Source organism: Orussus abietinus, unplaced genomic scaffold, assembly GCF_000612105.2.
Source record: "Orussus abietinus isolate OABI.00-Male unplaced genomic scaffold, Oabi_2.0 scaffold110, whole genome shotgun sequence".
Classification (NCBI taxonomy): Eukaryota; Metazoa; Arthropoda; class Insecta; order Hymenoptera; family Orussidae; genus Orussus; species Orussus abietinus.
In genome coordinates, this window is record NW_019394263.1 from 241,671 (window position 1) to 258,507 (window position 16,837).

At 48.2% G+C, this 16,837-nt stretch overlaps 1 protein-coding gene across 1 annotated transcript in view; it reads left to right on the plus strand.

Annotated features, from left to right (window-relative positions):
- The window catches only part of LOC105697235 (hemicentin-1), a 115,701-nt gene that overhangs the window by 77,655 nt on the left and 21,209 nt on the right, over positions 1-16,837 (plus strand). The window contains exon 7 of the mRNA XM_012420369.1: positions 4,487-4,628. Coding sequence (XP_012275792.1) covers positions 4,487-4,628 — 142 coding nt within the window. The remainder of the gene's footprint in view (positions 1-4,486; positions 4,629-16,837) is intronic.

Below are 16,837 nucleotides of genomic sequence, written 5' to 3' on the forward strand. Positions count from 1 at the left end.
TTTTCGAAGTTCCCTTTGGAACCCACCTCGGTTAAGAAAAACGAGATGTGAAAAATCTCACCCGACCTCGCGGGGGGGCGGGGGAGGGGGTGGGGGAGGGAGGAGGGGAGGGGGTGTCGAAAGGGTTCACCTCGGAATAACCTTACATCGGAGTTATGGTAATGCCGGAAATGTAGTTTCGTCCTCGCGACACGACCGATGTTTACCGCGTGGAATATCGAATGCGAGCGACATGAGGTATGCAAGGAATAATGGCGGGGAACAAAAGGAACCCACCCCTTGTGAAACCGCCCGGCCTCGAGACGTCGACGCCATTTTCCCGATTAATGGCGGGCGAGACGCTGCGTCCATTATTTTAACTCTCTCCTGGTCAGAAATTAGATTTCCTTAAATACAGTTAAGGATATGTGAAAGTAACGTCAAAGAGATCTCGTCTGTGAGACTTTCCTCTTAACTGGGTGTACCAGTTCAAACTTTACAACGTGAATGTGGAGGCTACAAGGAAGATCCGACATCCATGAAATTTTACTGTTTAAAAAATTTACCTATAGACACTTTTTAATTTCCTATAAAAATATGAAATTTCATGGGCCTCGGGACTTTCTTTATGGTCTCCACGTTCATATTGCAAAGTCTGAAACGAGTCGATTCACCCAGTTCGGAGAAAAGTGTCATGAAAAATTGACTCTTCAGATGTCACGTCCCCTTAAATGCGATATGGGAGATTTTTCCCATAGAAGTAATAGTAATAGACTCGAGGCGCGATTTAGGAGTCTTTCACTCTGGAAGCAGCCAATGGGGAAATGATAATTTCCCAAAGGCTCGTTCGCACCTGCTACCCCGTTCAGGGGGGTGCACATGGTGCCGAGCTATGGGATTACACTAATGCTAAACGAGGTTTGACGGCGAGGGGCCGGCTAGGGGTTGACGCGGATATTTAGTCAGACGCGGCCCTGGACCCGCGGCCGGAAGTGGCGGGGCTAAGTCGCTGTCGAGGGATGCGGCTAATCCGTGGAATCCATTAGCCGAGTCCCCTTCATCCCCCGTGGCATATCTGAAACTCCGAGAGGACGATAAGAATAATAATAACGGGGGTGATAATATTAGTAGAGGCAACGTATCGCCCCGGGATCAGCCGAGGAGTCTCAGGGAGGGGTGGAAAGCTCCAAGTTAAACGAAAACTACCTTCGTGAAATATTTACGCGAACGGTTAAGGGCGAGGGGAAGGGGTGGGAGGCCAACCGTGGGAAATGCGAGAAAAGCGCAGCTGGATTTTATAACCGGCGAAGCTTAGGCCGCACCCCCCACTGCACCCCCTAATTCCGACGACGCATCGTGGACTTTTCCTCGCCTCTTATCCCCTCTTACTCGGCGCTTCTCTTTTTAGTTTACTTCCTTTCTCGTGTAATCTTCCCTCCCTACCCGAATGCCGAAAATACCACGCGAATACCCCCGGATCATCCCCTTCGATCCCGGATCCTGGAGCCGTTAAAAGCAGCCTCGTCGGTGCTGAAAGCGCCCACTTCTTTTTCCGCGCTTCCGCCGCTTTTCTTCCCTCTTCGTCTATTTTCCGCTCGATCCCGCGATGGGGTGTCGCCGACTCGATGGCATGTCCCCAGGTTTGGAAAAGTACCCTTAATCTGAATGACCCCGGGTGCTGAGAGATTAGGGACCGGGTGGATATCTGCCCTGACGATCTGAAATCCTGAACAGGTTGAAAATAATCCGACTGTTGGGTTAAATAGGCCTCTTTTTAATTTCGAAGCGGCAATTACCTCGACGAATTTCACGCGTGTGCCTCGGATCGCGGAATTTACCGAATTTCCTCTGGTTCTCCAGAGGCCATTCCACCGACGCTTTTCGCTTAATCCGTTTTCCTTGGGAAAACTGCGAGCACGCGGAACCCGAGATACAACCTCAGAATTCTTTGAGGCGAAACTCCGCTCGCGGAATTCACAGGGGAAGAATTTCGCGAGTTACAGGCAGGCAACACCCCGGCTTTTACTGCTGCTTTGAAATTGCCCACTTCGGAAATTTATTTGCCGCGGTGTTTGTGCCTGTCGCCCGCAAACCGGAAGTCCAAGGGTTAAACGCAAAGCCATAATATTCCAAATTCGTCAAATTTCGTGTAATCACGCCGAGGGCACACACATTTCGGACGCTAAAACGATATAACGTCCATAATAATATTTGTTCGAGCAACGTTCGAGTTGAATTTTGGATTCATCGATTTCCACGACTCGGTGAGTCTTTTTTGGCTGAGTATTGCTCGTTAGATCGCCATGGACGAAATTATTCTGCGGAAGCTTTCATGCCGAAACGTCTCCTTTCGTCTTCCTGCCTACTCCAACATTCTTCACGCGTTTCCTTCACATACATATATCGTTCGCATTCCTCGCACGTCCACTGTCCGAACGGCGTTACTTCTCACCATTCTTCGGGTGAAATAGTTTTCTGGGAGCCTCACTTTCGCAGACAAATACAAGTCGACATAGACGAGTTGCCGCTTAGGGTCCGACCAGGGACGACCAATACTACTGGAGCTCAAGCCTAGCACTCGACTCTCTAAACTCCACATTCAAGCTGGCCCTAAATGACGAAAGAATTTTTTTCAAATTAATATTCGGTCTTTATAAAATACCTCAACTATAGGTATAAATCACCGACATTAGTTAAGCAACAAAGGAAATCAACCAAATTAAATACATATTACCGCTCATCCTCTAACTCCACGTTCGAACCGCCCCTAAATAACAATAGAATTAAAAAAAAATTACGTACGCAGGAAGAACCTCAGCACAAAAAGTTATCGACATAGCATTTAAGCAAAGGCGAAACTATTAATTCAACATATACGGCGAATTTAATTCGAGCGAAGAAGGGTTGGTGGAAATAGGAAATGGCCTCTCCTCGTCTCCCCCGTAACGATAATCGCAGTCGATACAGTAGGCGATTTACGATCGTTTTCTCGATAGTGATCCTGAGGAGTTAGTCGGGATTGGTTGAGGTTGGTCGGGGTAGGTTCAGGTGGTTGGAGGGCGTAACACCCTCGGAATAAATTCAGGAGATATATATTTCACCATCTGAGAGCATTAGTCTTTTCTCGGCAATGGACCGGGAGGATCGCCGGCCCTGTGAAGGGTGGCAGCTCGTAAAGCTCATGGTGTTCTCCAGAAATGCCGGGTAGACCTCGGCCCCGTAAAATCTCCAGGGAGCAAACGCGTGCGACCCTTCTATCGCGGCAATTATCATGTAAATGGGCGTCGCGGAATTGCGCGGTGAATTAATTTGACGAGGGCCAATGAGCCAGGAGGGGGGAGTACTGGCCGGTTTGGTTATGAAATTCCGTACATCTGGCGAATTTGCATGCCCGCAATTTATTGTACTCTCGTTCGTACTGGCCGCTAATTTCCGCCGATTAATCGCATGCTAATCACACCTGATAAACCGCGTCAACGGAGCGGTCCTTTGAGTCCCCTCGAATTGGTCGATCGAATTCGACGTATCCACCTAGCGTTTCCCCTTGTTGTCCAAACGTCGTGTTTGCTTGCGCCCTCCACCTTGTTGAAACACAAAATAAAAGAAACACCATAATTTTGCAACATTTCCCTCGGTAGCTTCAGCCAGACTCGGTATATTAATATTATTTCGCATTTTCGTTGGAAATTCATAACACGCTCCACAAGTTTAGCACGCGACTCTCACAATCTCCCTGCATAATTTCAGAAAATTACAACCTAACCTTATGAAATTACAAATGCATTACAAAATTCGTAACGCACTCCGATTCATTGTTAAGATTGCGGTCGATTCACTGTCGACTTATTGTATAATACCTATTCGCTGTTAAAAAAATATTTTTCTTTCGTTCTTGTCCGAAATAAATACAACGCTTTGTTTCAAAAAATGAAATTTCCCGAGTTTCAAGACCTTCATTGGGGCCTCCATAATCACTTGTGAAAGTTTCAAATTTTTTCGGTGCACCCTATTTGGAAGAAAGTTTTATAAACATTTTGACTTTCAATATTTTTTTCTCAGTGTGCGAATCTTCTGAATTAACTTTTGTAGAGTAGGCTAACACAGGGAAGCGGAAAAATGGCATGGATTTACAAAATACTCCAACTAGCCCACCGAGGAGAAATTCGTAGACAGGTAGTTCGAGGTGTATTTAATTGAACCAATCGCTCCAAGGTGAGAATTTCGCAGCAGAATTCGACGGCTTAATCACCCTCGGTCGTCTGTCGAATCGACTTCGCCATCTCGAAGTCGTCCGACGAGATACCTGGCGAGATTGCGCGTCGGAGCGTCCGCCGGAAGTTTCGGAAAGCTTTCACCGAGGTATCGGCTATTCGATAATCGATTCGCCAGCCGGCGTCTAATCCTGCAAGCGTCCCGACGCCGAGGCTCTTAGTCCGTGTCCGAGGCGGGGACCGGAAGTTAGGTGAATACCATCTCGGCCCTAGCGTCTCAATTCCGGCTCGATCAGTTCCAGGAGACCGGGGCGAGCGTCAGCGTCGTGCAATGGACGCCTAGCGTCGAGGACGAGGGCAAGCATCTGATCTGTCGGGCGGAGAATCCGCAATTGCCGGAAGCGTCCATCGAGGACAAGTGGAAGCTGGAGGTCCATTGTAAGTATTGTCCAGATTCCCGCCCTGAAGCCGCGTCTCCAGCGAACGGTGGTGCAATAATAGCACCAAAGAAATATTTTCTCAGCTCAGTGGAATAATAATATAACCGAAATATAATTCAAATAAGTTCTCGCAATCCCGAATAAATGTTCCATTCACTTTATTCCACTTTATTTGAGTCAAATAATAATAATAATTTTTTTTTCATCAACGAAATATTTCTTTCGTTCCGTAACATTTTCTTTCTCTTTCTCAGTCGGAAAGTCGGGAGCGTTCGGCGATGACGACTTCGAGGGGGAATAAATATATGTCGGGGAGGAGGAGGACGAGGGAGAACGGAAGAGCCCCTTTTCGCAGCGGAACCTGCAAAAAGCGCGGACAGGGCCGGGCGAACTTTAGAGAATAGCGAATAAATTCCATTATTCCCGAACCGTCGCGAGTCCGTCGTCAATGGGGAGTTCCCTGTCGACGGAAATTTCATTTCGAAGGGCGAGCCAGGTGGAGAGCCGAGGGGCAAGTCCCTCTTCAATATGGCGGACGTATCGAGCTCGATCGAATTGTCTCCGAAGCGAGTCCCCTGAGGCTTCCGTCGCTAGCTTTGTGAAGAAAGACTTTAGTCCCGAAACTCCCAAAATAATGGGTAATTTCTTAGCGAGCGGAAACGCCCCAAGGCCCAGAAAGCGATGTACGCCACGGGTACGCGGAAAACAATTTTCATTGAACCGAAGAAATATTTCGTTAATTCCGGGAATACTTGACAGAAATAAACTGGAATAAATTGGGCACAACGTTTCTTCGGAATTGCGACACTTTATTAGTCGCCTTTTTTACTCGCAATGTGACAAAAATGTATCTGGATAAAAATTGTACCGATACATTTTCGAGTGTTCACACTTATCGGAGCAAGTGAAATTTTTTGTCGTGACTGTGAATTCCTTTTTCTGCGGGTACCTATGCGAGGGCAACGATATATTCGCAAAGAGGCTCCTGTGCAATACGAGCGTCGTTATCCATTTATTTACGAGCGGATCTGATCAGGCTGTAAACGCGACCGATTGTGGCTGGCCGAATGCGAGCATCGGCGCGTTGGATAATGTTGATCCATCGAATCCATACAGGGTGGATGCGATCGGGCCGATCGAAGATGTTCCATTAATCGGGACTCTCGTTGGTGGAATTGCTCGGACCTCCCCTGATTATGTGAGAGCTGCTGTCCGGGAATTTTTCCTCACATTTTCTGCCGGGACGATACGCCTCTTTTTTGGATTGAGATTCGTATAAAAGAAGAATTAGGTAATGTAATTGCCGGGGGATGTCAGAAACCATCGCCATTAATCTCACGTATTGACAGCGAAGATGCGTTCTTATCCTGAATCAAGATCCACCTGAAAAAATAATTGCTCTGAAATATCTGGATTTTAAAAAGAATCGCCCTCACCTCTCTCTCGATAGAAGTCTACGCTGAAGCTCGGCCCTGAAAAGTTGGTTTTAATGGGCGGATTATCGCGGTGAGTTACGGGGTTGGTGCGCGCCGTTAAGGAGTTTCCTTCGGTCGGTGAAAAAGCGACGTGGACTCGTAAACTCGGCGGGTCCAGGAGCGATGTCGGCCATTTTTTCGGGGACGCGGTTATTGTCGCAGATACCGCCGTGCCAGGAATCGGACTCGTAACTTCTTCCTGTTTATGCGCGCTCCTTTTCCGGCGCTATCCGAGAGCACCTTGCGTTTTTCCGGGTATTTTCCGGGCAGCACGGAGGAAGATTTTAATCCTCGCCCCCCCTAGGCGAGCTCTTTGCCGTTGGTTTATTCAAAGCAAACTCGAATTGGCTGCCAGGAGGTAATTTCTCTCGACGCCAGGTGCGCGTCCGCAACAATCGATGTTCCGCGATATTTCGATTCTCCCGCCGGGATTCCATTCGAAGGGCGGGCGTTCGTAGCACGAAAAGCAGGAGAAGAAAAATCGAATACGAAAGGAGCCAAAGAGAGACATAAAAAAGGATCGAAGCGTTAGTCGGAAAAACTTGCGAACTCTCCCCCCACCCGAGCAACTTCCATTCGGCAACCTGCGGAAAATAAACCCCCGCGTCTCGTAAACCACAGAAAAGTTAACAGTGCTCGCGTGTTCCTCCTTTTGCCCCCTTTTCTCGCTCTTTTGCATTTTCCACCGTTTTCACGGTGGACGGTCCCGAGGCGGCCGCCCTCGGACCGCATAATTATCGCGCGCATCGAAAGTTAATTAAAACCCGCGTTGTTAAGGAATTTACCGAATAACAGAAAATTATTCCCCGGGGTTGTTATTAAATATTGAATAACCGGTACTTTTTTCCCCCAGTTTGTTTTTAATTACCGCCAGTTCCTCCTCCTCGCGTTTCCGGAAAAAGTAGCTGTGCAAATGGCCGCCGAGCTGCAGAGGCTTCTGGGAGGGGCGGTCACGTTTCCGGTCGAGTGCCGCCGTGGTCACGTTTCCGACATCGGTTGAACGGGATTTCTTGTTGCGGGACTAAAGATGGAGCCGCGTAGAAAATGTTTAAAAAGTATACATTCTCAAGACTTGGGAATTTTTCAAGTGCTGCTTTTATGCCACTTTGAATCTCGGGGGGGCTATGACTCTCGAGGGCCCGGTCACGTGATAGGAGAGCCTGCGTCCCATTGGCCCGGCGTCACGTGACGGAAGAGCCCGCATTACACTGGTCCGGCGTCACGTGACCTGCCCACTAGTTCAGACTAGTTCGAAACGGTCGTAACGAACGCGCAAAGCGAGGCACGCGTTCGTTTACCGGAAAGCTATTTCCCTCGACCGCATTAACGGACGGACGTGTGCCGGAACGTGGGAGTGCGAGGACTGGCGCCGTGCTCGATCATTTTCACGGCTTAAAGTGACACCTAGCGCGCGACCATGATTTACGCGAGCTCACGGCCATGCGAGTACCGAGTGCAGAAACGCGCGTCACTCGCGCGAAAATGGCGCGGGACGCATTCCGCCCGGAAATGATGTCCGGCGGAAGAAAGCGGAGAAGTGGAAATACGGGAGTAATTTTCTCAGGTGAGATGGATCGGCGGATAAATACGATCGGACTCGAGAGGTGTCCTCTGGAGTGCTCAAGTCTCGCCCGCCGTGGAGGTTAGGTTAGGTTAAGTTAGGTTAGATTAGCTTAGGTTAGGTTCGGGAGGAGGAAAGTAATTATCCGGAAGGTAAGCTGAATCCTAATTCACCCGGGCTCGATCCTAATTAACTGAGCATTTCAGCGAACGGAAATGCAGGAAGAATAAAGATCAAGGTGAAGGAAGCCTCGAGTGTGTATAAGAAATGGCCCGTGCAAGGAAAAGGCGGAGCTGGTGAGGCTGCGAAGAGGGAAGGCGTCCCAAAACGGCGTCGTTAACGAGACAACGGACTCCTCGCAAGGGCACTCGATCGATTGTCTCGACGTCGCTTCGGAAATGGAGCGTTAAACCCGCGTTAAACCGACGGCGACGCCAAAATCGAAGCAGCCGTCGCCGGGCGTGAGGCTTCCTAATGGTGCTTAATAATAAATATCGGCGACCTTCCGGCGAGGTCAACGGATGGAAATTCCGGAAAAATTCGACGGTGATGTCGGAAAAATTCAAGAAGGATCTTCTGGGCCCGAAAGTGACGAGTCAAAGGGTGGTGCAGTGGAATCTCAATCGGACCTTGCTCTTTACAAAGCCATTCGGATCTTTCTGACGAGACTCGGCGAGTGCTCCCAGAGAGGCGGACTTATGTAAACGAATTATGTAAACGACATGCAAAACCTGGCTCGAATCCGCATAAAGGGATGTTTCGAGGCAGCCGGCCACGTCCTCCCTTTATTTCATTCTCGAGGAGGGACTCGCCGGGGTGATTTCGCTTATCCCTCCTCGGATGCGATTACCTCGGTGGAGATGTAAGTCATCCCTGGGTGTATGCACCCGGCGAAGTCGCTTAACTGCATTTTTTAGTGCCGGAATAAAAAGTACGGTCCGAAGGAGGGTGATGGCCGAAGTCCGGCTCCGAGAATGGGCCGACGGCGGAGGAATCGATATTATAGAAACACTCCACCGGCGGCGAAATTATTTCCCGACCCCATCGCACAAATCACGAAGGGGCGATAAATGTTCCGCGCCGGTTTCCCCGCGTTTATTTATCGCCGCGCGTGGCTAAGAGCGGGAAGTAAGTACTAGGGTACTCGCGCGGATTTCGCGACTCCCGATTGGTCGCGGAACCACCCCCAGGGGGCGAACATGGCGACACAGGAAATCCAAGAAACGTCCTCGAAGCCAACCGGAAGAACCGTCGATATGGCACGATATTTGTGCTAGAATAAGGGTTTTACTTACCTTAAATGCTTGTCACAATAATCGTAGATTTTTTTTTACTCTAATTCGATATTTCTCATATTTTCTCCCAATCTATTTAGAACGAAGAAAAAAAAACTCCCTTGTGTGAGGAGTGGTGAAGTATGGAGCCGTGTTTAGTTTTGAAAAAATCAAATAAGAAAAAATCTATGGATATACGGGAATGGGATTTCAAAGCCACGGGCGTTGTATATATAGAGGATACAAACAACGCCCCTTCTCGATGCGACGTTTATAACAAAAACGTGACACTTGGAGGGAGACCCGGAATTTTATTCCTCTGAAAAGCATTTGTTATAATAATTGCGATTCTTTCCTCTCGCGCCGTGATTCTCCTAAAATGGGGTATTTTAAGGTGTCTCGTTTCGGCGCTACGGTTTCAACAAAAATGGGGGACTCGGGAGAGGCGACAAATTTTACCATATTTCTCGTAGAACGATGTGTTTTAAGGTGTCCCAACTCGATGCGGCATTTTTCGCGAAAAATGCGGTACTTGTAAGGGAAATGCCTGCATCAAGTCAGTCAACTTCTTCTTCGAGCTTCACGTGGAAAACCCGGCCGCCCCTTCGCGAGTTCGACGGGGTCGTATCGCACCGGGAAATACGTACTGGAAGATTCTAATCGACAGGCCGGGAAGTCGTCCGGCCAGAAAATTGCACGCCTTCCAATCGGGAAAGAGTTCTCGAACGACTTTCGTGGCGAGTTCCCCTCTCTGGATGCCCACGATCTCAGGCCGCGATACGATTTCCATTCGGCACTTCGGCCGATTGCCGGAAAATTGCGGCGAATCGCACCCGGCAAACTTTCGCGATCACTCTTTCATGCCCCGCGTCCTATCTGCCTCTTGGCGCTCCTCGCTTATCGAGACTTGAAATTTGTAAAATTTGTAAAATTCGTAAAACTTGTAATACTCGTCAAATTCTCAGTGCTCATAAAATGTTTAAAATCCGCAGAACTCTTGAAATTTGGGAAATTGATAAAACTCCCAGAGTTCGTAAAACTGGGAATATCCACGAAAATCGTAAAATTCGTAAAATTAGTAAATCTTATAATACTCGTAAAATTAGTAAATTTCATAATACCCGTAAAATTAGTGAATTTCATAATACCCGTGAAATTAGTGAATTTCATAGTACTCGTAAAATTCGTAAGATTCATAGAATTCATAATACTCGTGAGATTCCGAAGACGCGTAAGACTCGTAAAACCTCTAAAATTTGCATCGACATTTCCCTCGGATTTGCGTCGTTCTGGAAAAATTCGCTCATTTCCCCCGCGGCGGTCGTCCCACAAACGCGGCATCCGAAATTCGTATTTCGGGGGGAAAAAAAGTACGACCGACTAAACCGGCGACATCGATGCCTCGAGTCCTCCTTTTTTGTTTATTCGTTTCAGCGAGTTCGTGAATTTTTCATGGTTTCCCGCGGTCGCTCCCGTATTCCTCGAGTGAAAGGAAAACAAGGACGTCGCGCCGAAACCCGGCGACCCCTGCACTCTGAGCTTTCACCCCTTCCCTTTGCCCACCGAAACTTTTGCACCTCGCCTGGTGGATTTCAATATCAGTCGGGTATTCGCCGGATTTTTCCAATTTTCTTGGCGGACGAGGACGCGTCGCGACGCCACCGGGACAAACACGATCAGAGGCGACAAAACCGTGAAACATAAAAATACGCGACAGCTGATTGTTTATGTCTTCTTCCAGTAGACAATAAAAAGAAAGTCGCCCCGCGCGTTGGAAGTGAAATTTCCACCATTTCCACCTTTACTTCTCAATTGAATTACTCTTTATTCAAAGTTAAATGGCAATAATTATCTAAAAGAGTATAGTAAGACTAACGGAAATGTTTCCGCAAATTGCGTAGGAAGCCTTATTTAAACAATTTGCTTGACGTATAAAATCGATGGAAAGCTTACAATGCTGGTTTCCCAACTTTTTAATATCGCTCGATCGAGCTCTCTCGTTGTGAATTTTAATTAAACCGTTTCCCGAATTCAGGAATACGGCCGTTTCGAAATGTTTCCGCTCGGGCAAAACGCAATTGCATGTCCTTCTTCTCTTTTTCGTTATCGACAGCCAGCAAACCCAACAATTGGGGCAACTAGGATAACAATGGCCCGTTAAACGGTGCTGTCTTAACTGGAAAATGTTAGCTTTAAAAAGAAACGAAGAGGGCGGGTATAATTTCAATTGCGGGGAGATATGTAACAGTGGAAATATTATTGTTTTCCGTTTTGTTTAATTGCTCGACGCATGACAGGACGACCCTATCGGTCCATCTGAAAACCTCCGGAAAAATCCGAGCTGGCCGGAAATATTAAAAAGGGCAGTGAAATACGATTCGAACGGTTTGTTTGCGAAGGAAAAATCGCGGCCAGTCCTGGAAAATGAATTTCACCTCCGAGCTTTTTCGGTTGCCCATTTCGCGCGACAAATCGCGGCGCGATTGCATCCGGAATTATCAGGATGGTCTCGTTGCAGATTACGGAAAACCGGAAATGGTTATCGACAACCGCACGTGGGAAAAAAGAGGACCGTTTCGGTGTTTCGACTGTAATGGCACTGCAAATCCTCTGCCGACTCGTGCGATCCTAATTCGAGGGGCTTTAATTGGCAGCCAATTGCACACCGGCTGTGTTAATAATGCCCTTCATATCTTAAGGTGACATTCCGAAATTCCGTAAAAAATTCCCTCACTCCACCGCGTTATTAATTTATACCCTGGTGATATATGCTCGTGAAATAGTGGGATTTTCTCTTCCGTGAAAGTATTCTCGAAAAGAAGAATTTTCACCTCTTTAACCCAACGGGGCGCGAAGAATTCCACGCGATAATAATTCCACCGCATAAACGGAAAATAAAGTAGAATCAACGCCGCGTTTAACGCGCTAATTTCCCTCGAGCTTTGATAATTAACTTCATTTTTGTTTCTACTTAAGTGATGCAGTCGAAGGGAAAGCTTTCAAAGTGTAGCCCCGTTTTATGCCGCTTGAGGAAACATTGAAATTCCACGTGCAATGCCCTAATGAAATAATCAAGTTCAGTCGGTGGAGAAAACGCTTACGAGGGGCATAAAGCTCTAAACGGGCCACGGTAGGCTCGAGCTTATGAATGAAGATTAAGCCGACTTCGCGACGATTCATGAATTTATTATCCGACGTGAAATTCCTGCAAATGATTATATAAAGCTAGCCAGTTTCCCAAGTTTCTCGGTGTCAAGGAACCCCGGGGGGTGTTTAATACTTAATGCAGTAATTCGCCTCTAAATTGCGCGGATCCGAGAAACCCCGAGTTATGTCGAAAGAAATTACCGAGACAACTTTTGATTCTTCTTTTAGCTTTCATGACTCGACAAGTAGTCGGTACTTACGAAAAGGGTGAATTGGAACGCGAACGACGAGCGTACTACGTATCACTGCGTCAATGTACGTACTCGTGTGCGTAACGAGAGTAAATCGGCACGTACACGGGAAAGAGTTCGCCCTGACACGTTTGCGAGGAATTTGAAATCGGAATGCTGAACGCGAAGGTAGAAAATCAGTAGAGCAGATATAAGATTGGGAGTACATGAATTATTCTGAAGAAAAAAAAAAGAGAAAGAAAAATAACACAGTTCATGGGAGACATTCTTTCGGAATATTAATCAGATGAGATGGGATAACTGGAATGATGGCAATGTTACGGAAGAAATCCCTGAATTGTCGCGAAAATCCAGAAGTATGGACGGTGAATGATAATTGGTAGACATTGAATTAAATTAACGGTACGCGTATCCAATTTTCTGAAATAAGTCTATGCAAAATAGAATGTTTTAGGAGCGTTAGCGGATTGGTACGTCCACAATTCTGGCAAAGTAGGGAAGAATGGCTCTCCCCGATCGCCATCTCGAGATCGGGGGATTTTCATCCCCCGAAAGAGGCGCGATCCATCTCGCGGAATTCGAGTGGTGGACCCCTCGCCATTTCGATCTTGCCAAGCATCGCCGGTTATTCGCCGCTCCAATATCCCGCAATGTCGCCTCGTCCGTTGTACGAGCAAGCGATAGAAACGACCGGGGATGCCCTCTCTCTCTCCCCCCGAAAATCGTTATCCCTCCACTCTGGCGAAAAGTTGAAATATCGCGGCTCGTCCTATCCGGTCCGATCGGCGCGGCCTCGAGGAGCTGGCCCGACAAATTGATCGATCGGCTCCACCGATTTCCTCGATTTCCCCAAATGGAGTGGAATCGGAATTAGAGCACCAACGGCCCGAAAAGGATGCGAAGACCGACCAGGTGGACTAATTGAATGATCGATGACGATCCTCTCATAGCGTCGTTGCTGCACTTCCAGCAATTCTCTAGGATATCATTTTTAATTCATTAAATTCCTGCTTTGAACATTTCCTCAAAGGAAATCTCTCTTTACCCCAGACTAGAACCAAGGAAATATATGTTTTTTGGAAAATGAAATTTCATGAGCATCGCGTCCTTCTTAGGGACTCCATACCTGTTGAAGTTTTAAATTATTCGATGCACCCTGTTTGGAGAAAAGTTTTATAAACATTTTGACTTTTTGGTACGTATATATGACACTTTCATATCACCTTAATTGGAGATCCTAAGAAGGATCAAAATTTCGACTCGGGCTGGCCCTCGACTTTGTAGAAATCTTTAAAGAAATAAGGAGGAGGTCGGATCGAGAAAATCCCAACCAGGAAGGTCGGCCCCTCGCTTCCGGTCTCAGGCCGGAAGTCGATGCGGAAGTCGCGGACGTTAAGAACGCGGAGGGGTCCACTGGGAAATTAGGCAGCATCCTCGGTTCGAATTGCCGAGCGGAACGCGAAGGGAAATATTTAGTTGATAACAACTCAACTGCAGTTGCACTCCCTCGGCATTACGAGTGCCCGCTCGAACTGCGCCTGTAATCCGACATTAACGTTGGTAAAATGGCCGTGATTCATGAGCCGGCTCTCGTTTGCTTCTCGTATCCGATTTACGGCTCGCAGACGATTCCGGACCTTACAGCAGTAAAAAGAACATTGGCTTCTCGTAAAACGGAGGCGATAGGCGCGATGCTAACGAGTTCAGGACGATAAATCAACGATTTCCTGACGATCTCCGATGCGCCACTAAAATCTAACGACCGTTGTCGAAATCTAATGGCGCGACTTTTAATCGAGGTAAATCTCACGTACCGAGTAATGATAAAGATACGATAGATACTGGTAACCGATCTGTACACATTTAACTATGAACATTGTGGAAGAACTCGATAAATCAAAATAAGGTACCCCCGGGGTAATAAGACCCACCATAAGTTAAAAACTAAAATATAACGTATCTTGGGAAGGGAGAATGAGCAGGGTGTACGTGGACAATGTATATTTCAGTCAGAAAATACAAAAAGAAAGTACACGTGGGCCTTACTAGCCCAAGGTACCTTAGACAGATTTAACCGCACAAAAGTGACAAACCGCTTCGATTTATCGTTACGCGTGTACCTAACCTCGAGGCGTCCCAGCTAAAATGCAAGTTGGAAAATAAATTCGAATCAATGCATCGGGTTCCACAAATTACGTGTAATGCAAATTTTGATTATTTATCCGCTCGCGATTTTCCCACGCGTATTGACGGACTCCCCGCAGAAATACATTATTGCGGCGTAATGGTCGATGCAATAAGCCCCGACGAGTAAACATTTCTAATTTGTTGATTCCCGAAAAAGAGACGTTTATGCCCGGGAATTTGGAGAGGAACGCCATCGCGTCGCGTCGCGTCGCGTCAACTCAGCGTCGCCGTGAAGCGTCGAGACACTGGGGGCGCTAACGCCGGGGAAAAAGAGACCGTGTCTCGAGTCGTGGAGAGTACAGGAATGGCGTGTTTCCAGCTTTACGAGGAGCCATTTAGATTTTATACGCACTTTTGCAGGACGCATCCGGTCCGCGCCCTCTTCTTTCCCCTGTACACCTTGAGGTCTCCATCTCTCTCCGTCCCAGTACCCCGTGCATTGTCTGTCCCTCTCTATCCCAGTAGACCGTGCATTATCTGTCCCTCTCTATCCCGGTATACCACGCGCCATCCATCCCTCGCTACGGAGCGCGGCCTATGCGGGTACTCGCCCTCTCTCTCCCTCTCACTAGATACAGGTACGAAAGAAGGAGAGAGAAAGAGCAGCTCGCGAGCTGACGCGCGGCGCATCTTTACATCTTCACATCCGGATGGAGAGCGGAGGATTGCGGAAGTAGCGATTCCCTTAAATTAAATGTTTTACGAGGAGGCGTCCCCCGTTCAGCAAGGCGTCGGCGCTGGACTGGGGGCTCTTTAAAAAGGGAAACCTGGAGGGGAGGAAAAGGGGAAGAAATTGTGCCTCCGCGCAGACGAGACCCGCCAACACTGGGAGGACACCGGGCCGAGTTTCTTGAATAATGCGACACCGAGCCATAATGCACGCTCCCTCGGAGCCGACGCTACGTGGAGTGCACTTCTCAAATGTCGCAATTATACCGTGGTCGGGCTCAAACACCGGCCGCCGGGTTCGGGAAATGACGTTTTCGCGCAGCGTGCCCGCGAATGGGGGAAACGCGGTGTGCACGCGCTGAGGGCGCCCCGACTGCATCCCTGCGCTCCGCGTAAAGAAAACGGAGATATAAATTTCATATTTACGGCCCGGCCCTATCTCTCCCACGTCTTATGAAATTATTCCCCCAGTCGTAAAGCTGCCCCGTGTTGGGTTATGACGGCAGTCTCCGCCATTTTCCACCGCCTATTCCGAATGCACCTCTCGAGACACCTTGGCCAATTTTCGGTATCTTTATTGGAATGGTCCTATTAATAGTGAATATTTATATAATAATTGCTTAGCTTTTATTTCGTCAAAGCCAGTGTCGACCCGACAAAACGTTGCAATATGCGCTTTGGGTGAGGATGACACGACAGAATAAAAGGGGTTTTATTAAATAAAAGGGGATTTTTACATTTTAACGGATTTCATGAGTCTCAACCACCCTGTTCACCCTATTAAATGATGCCCTGATCGATTTTTACATTCTGACGAATTTCATCCTTTGAACCGCATCGTTCACCCCATCCTTCCTGCAGGGTTGTTGATTCGCGGATTAAGGTCACTTCAGGCTGCAAGAATCTATTTTCCTCCGTCCTTTGCCGTTATTTCCCTGATAACGCTTTTCATGTCCAGCCGAGTAACGAGGGCGGACCGTGACGAGAGTGTCGCCATGGATCGGATCCGATCGCGTCCAGGAATTTCCCATTTTTCCCGGAGAAGCGAAGGTCGTGCAATCGCTGCCTGGGATGCAGATTTCCGGCCCGGCTTCCGCCTCGCGGATTCAATCGCCGCGAATTACATCCGGTAACGCGGAAGGGCTTTAGGGGTTTGCGGCCCACGTGCGTGCGGACGTCGAGGCGACTCGCATGCATATTTATGAGCGGTTTATTTGTAACACGAGTTCCGATCCAGGATCCCGTCGAGGCTCCGATCGAGTCCTTAATTCTCGCGGCAGGCAATTCCTGCGAGCGGGAACCGCAGGCTGGACGCGGAATTTGCAAGCGGCCCTTGTTCGGGATTCACAGGCCGGATCCAACGGTATCTCTCCGGCTCTTATTCGAGGCGAACCCCTCTCGTGCAATCCGAATTTCCAAAGCTTCCTCCTTCGGGTAGGTCGGCGGCGTCGTAACGTCGTAAAGCGCCGAGACGCCGGAGGTTTACGACGACCGTCATCGTACGGTTTCGCGAACCGCAGATTTGCACCCCGAGGTCTCCCCCTCCTTCCGGGAAGTTTGCGGGAAAATCTCACCTCTACGTGGCACCCAACAGCTGACCAGGACTCCTTACCACGTTTTTCGTAAACCCCAAAGAGACTTCG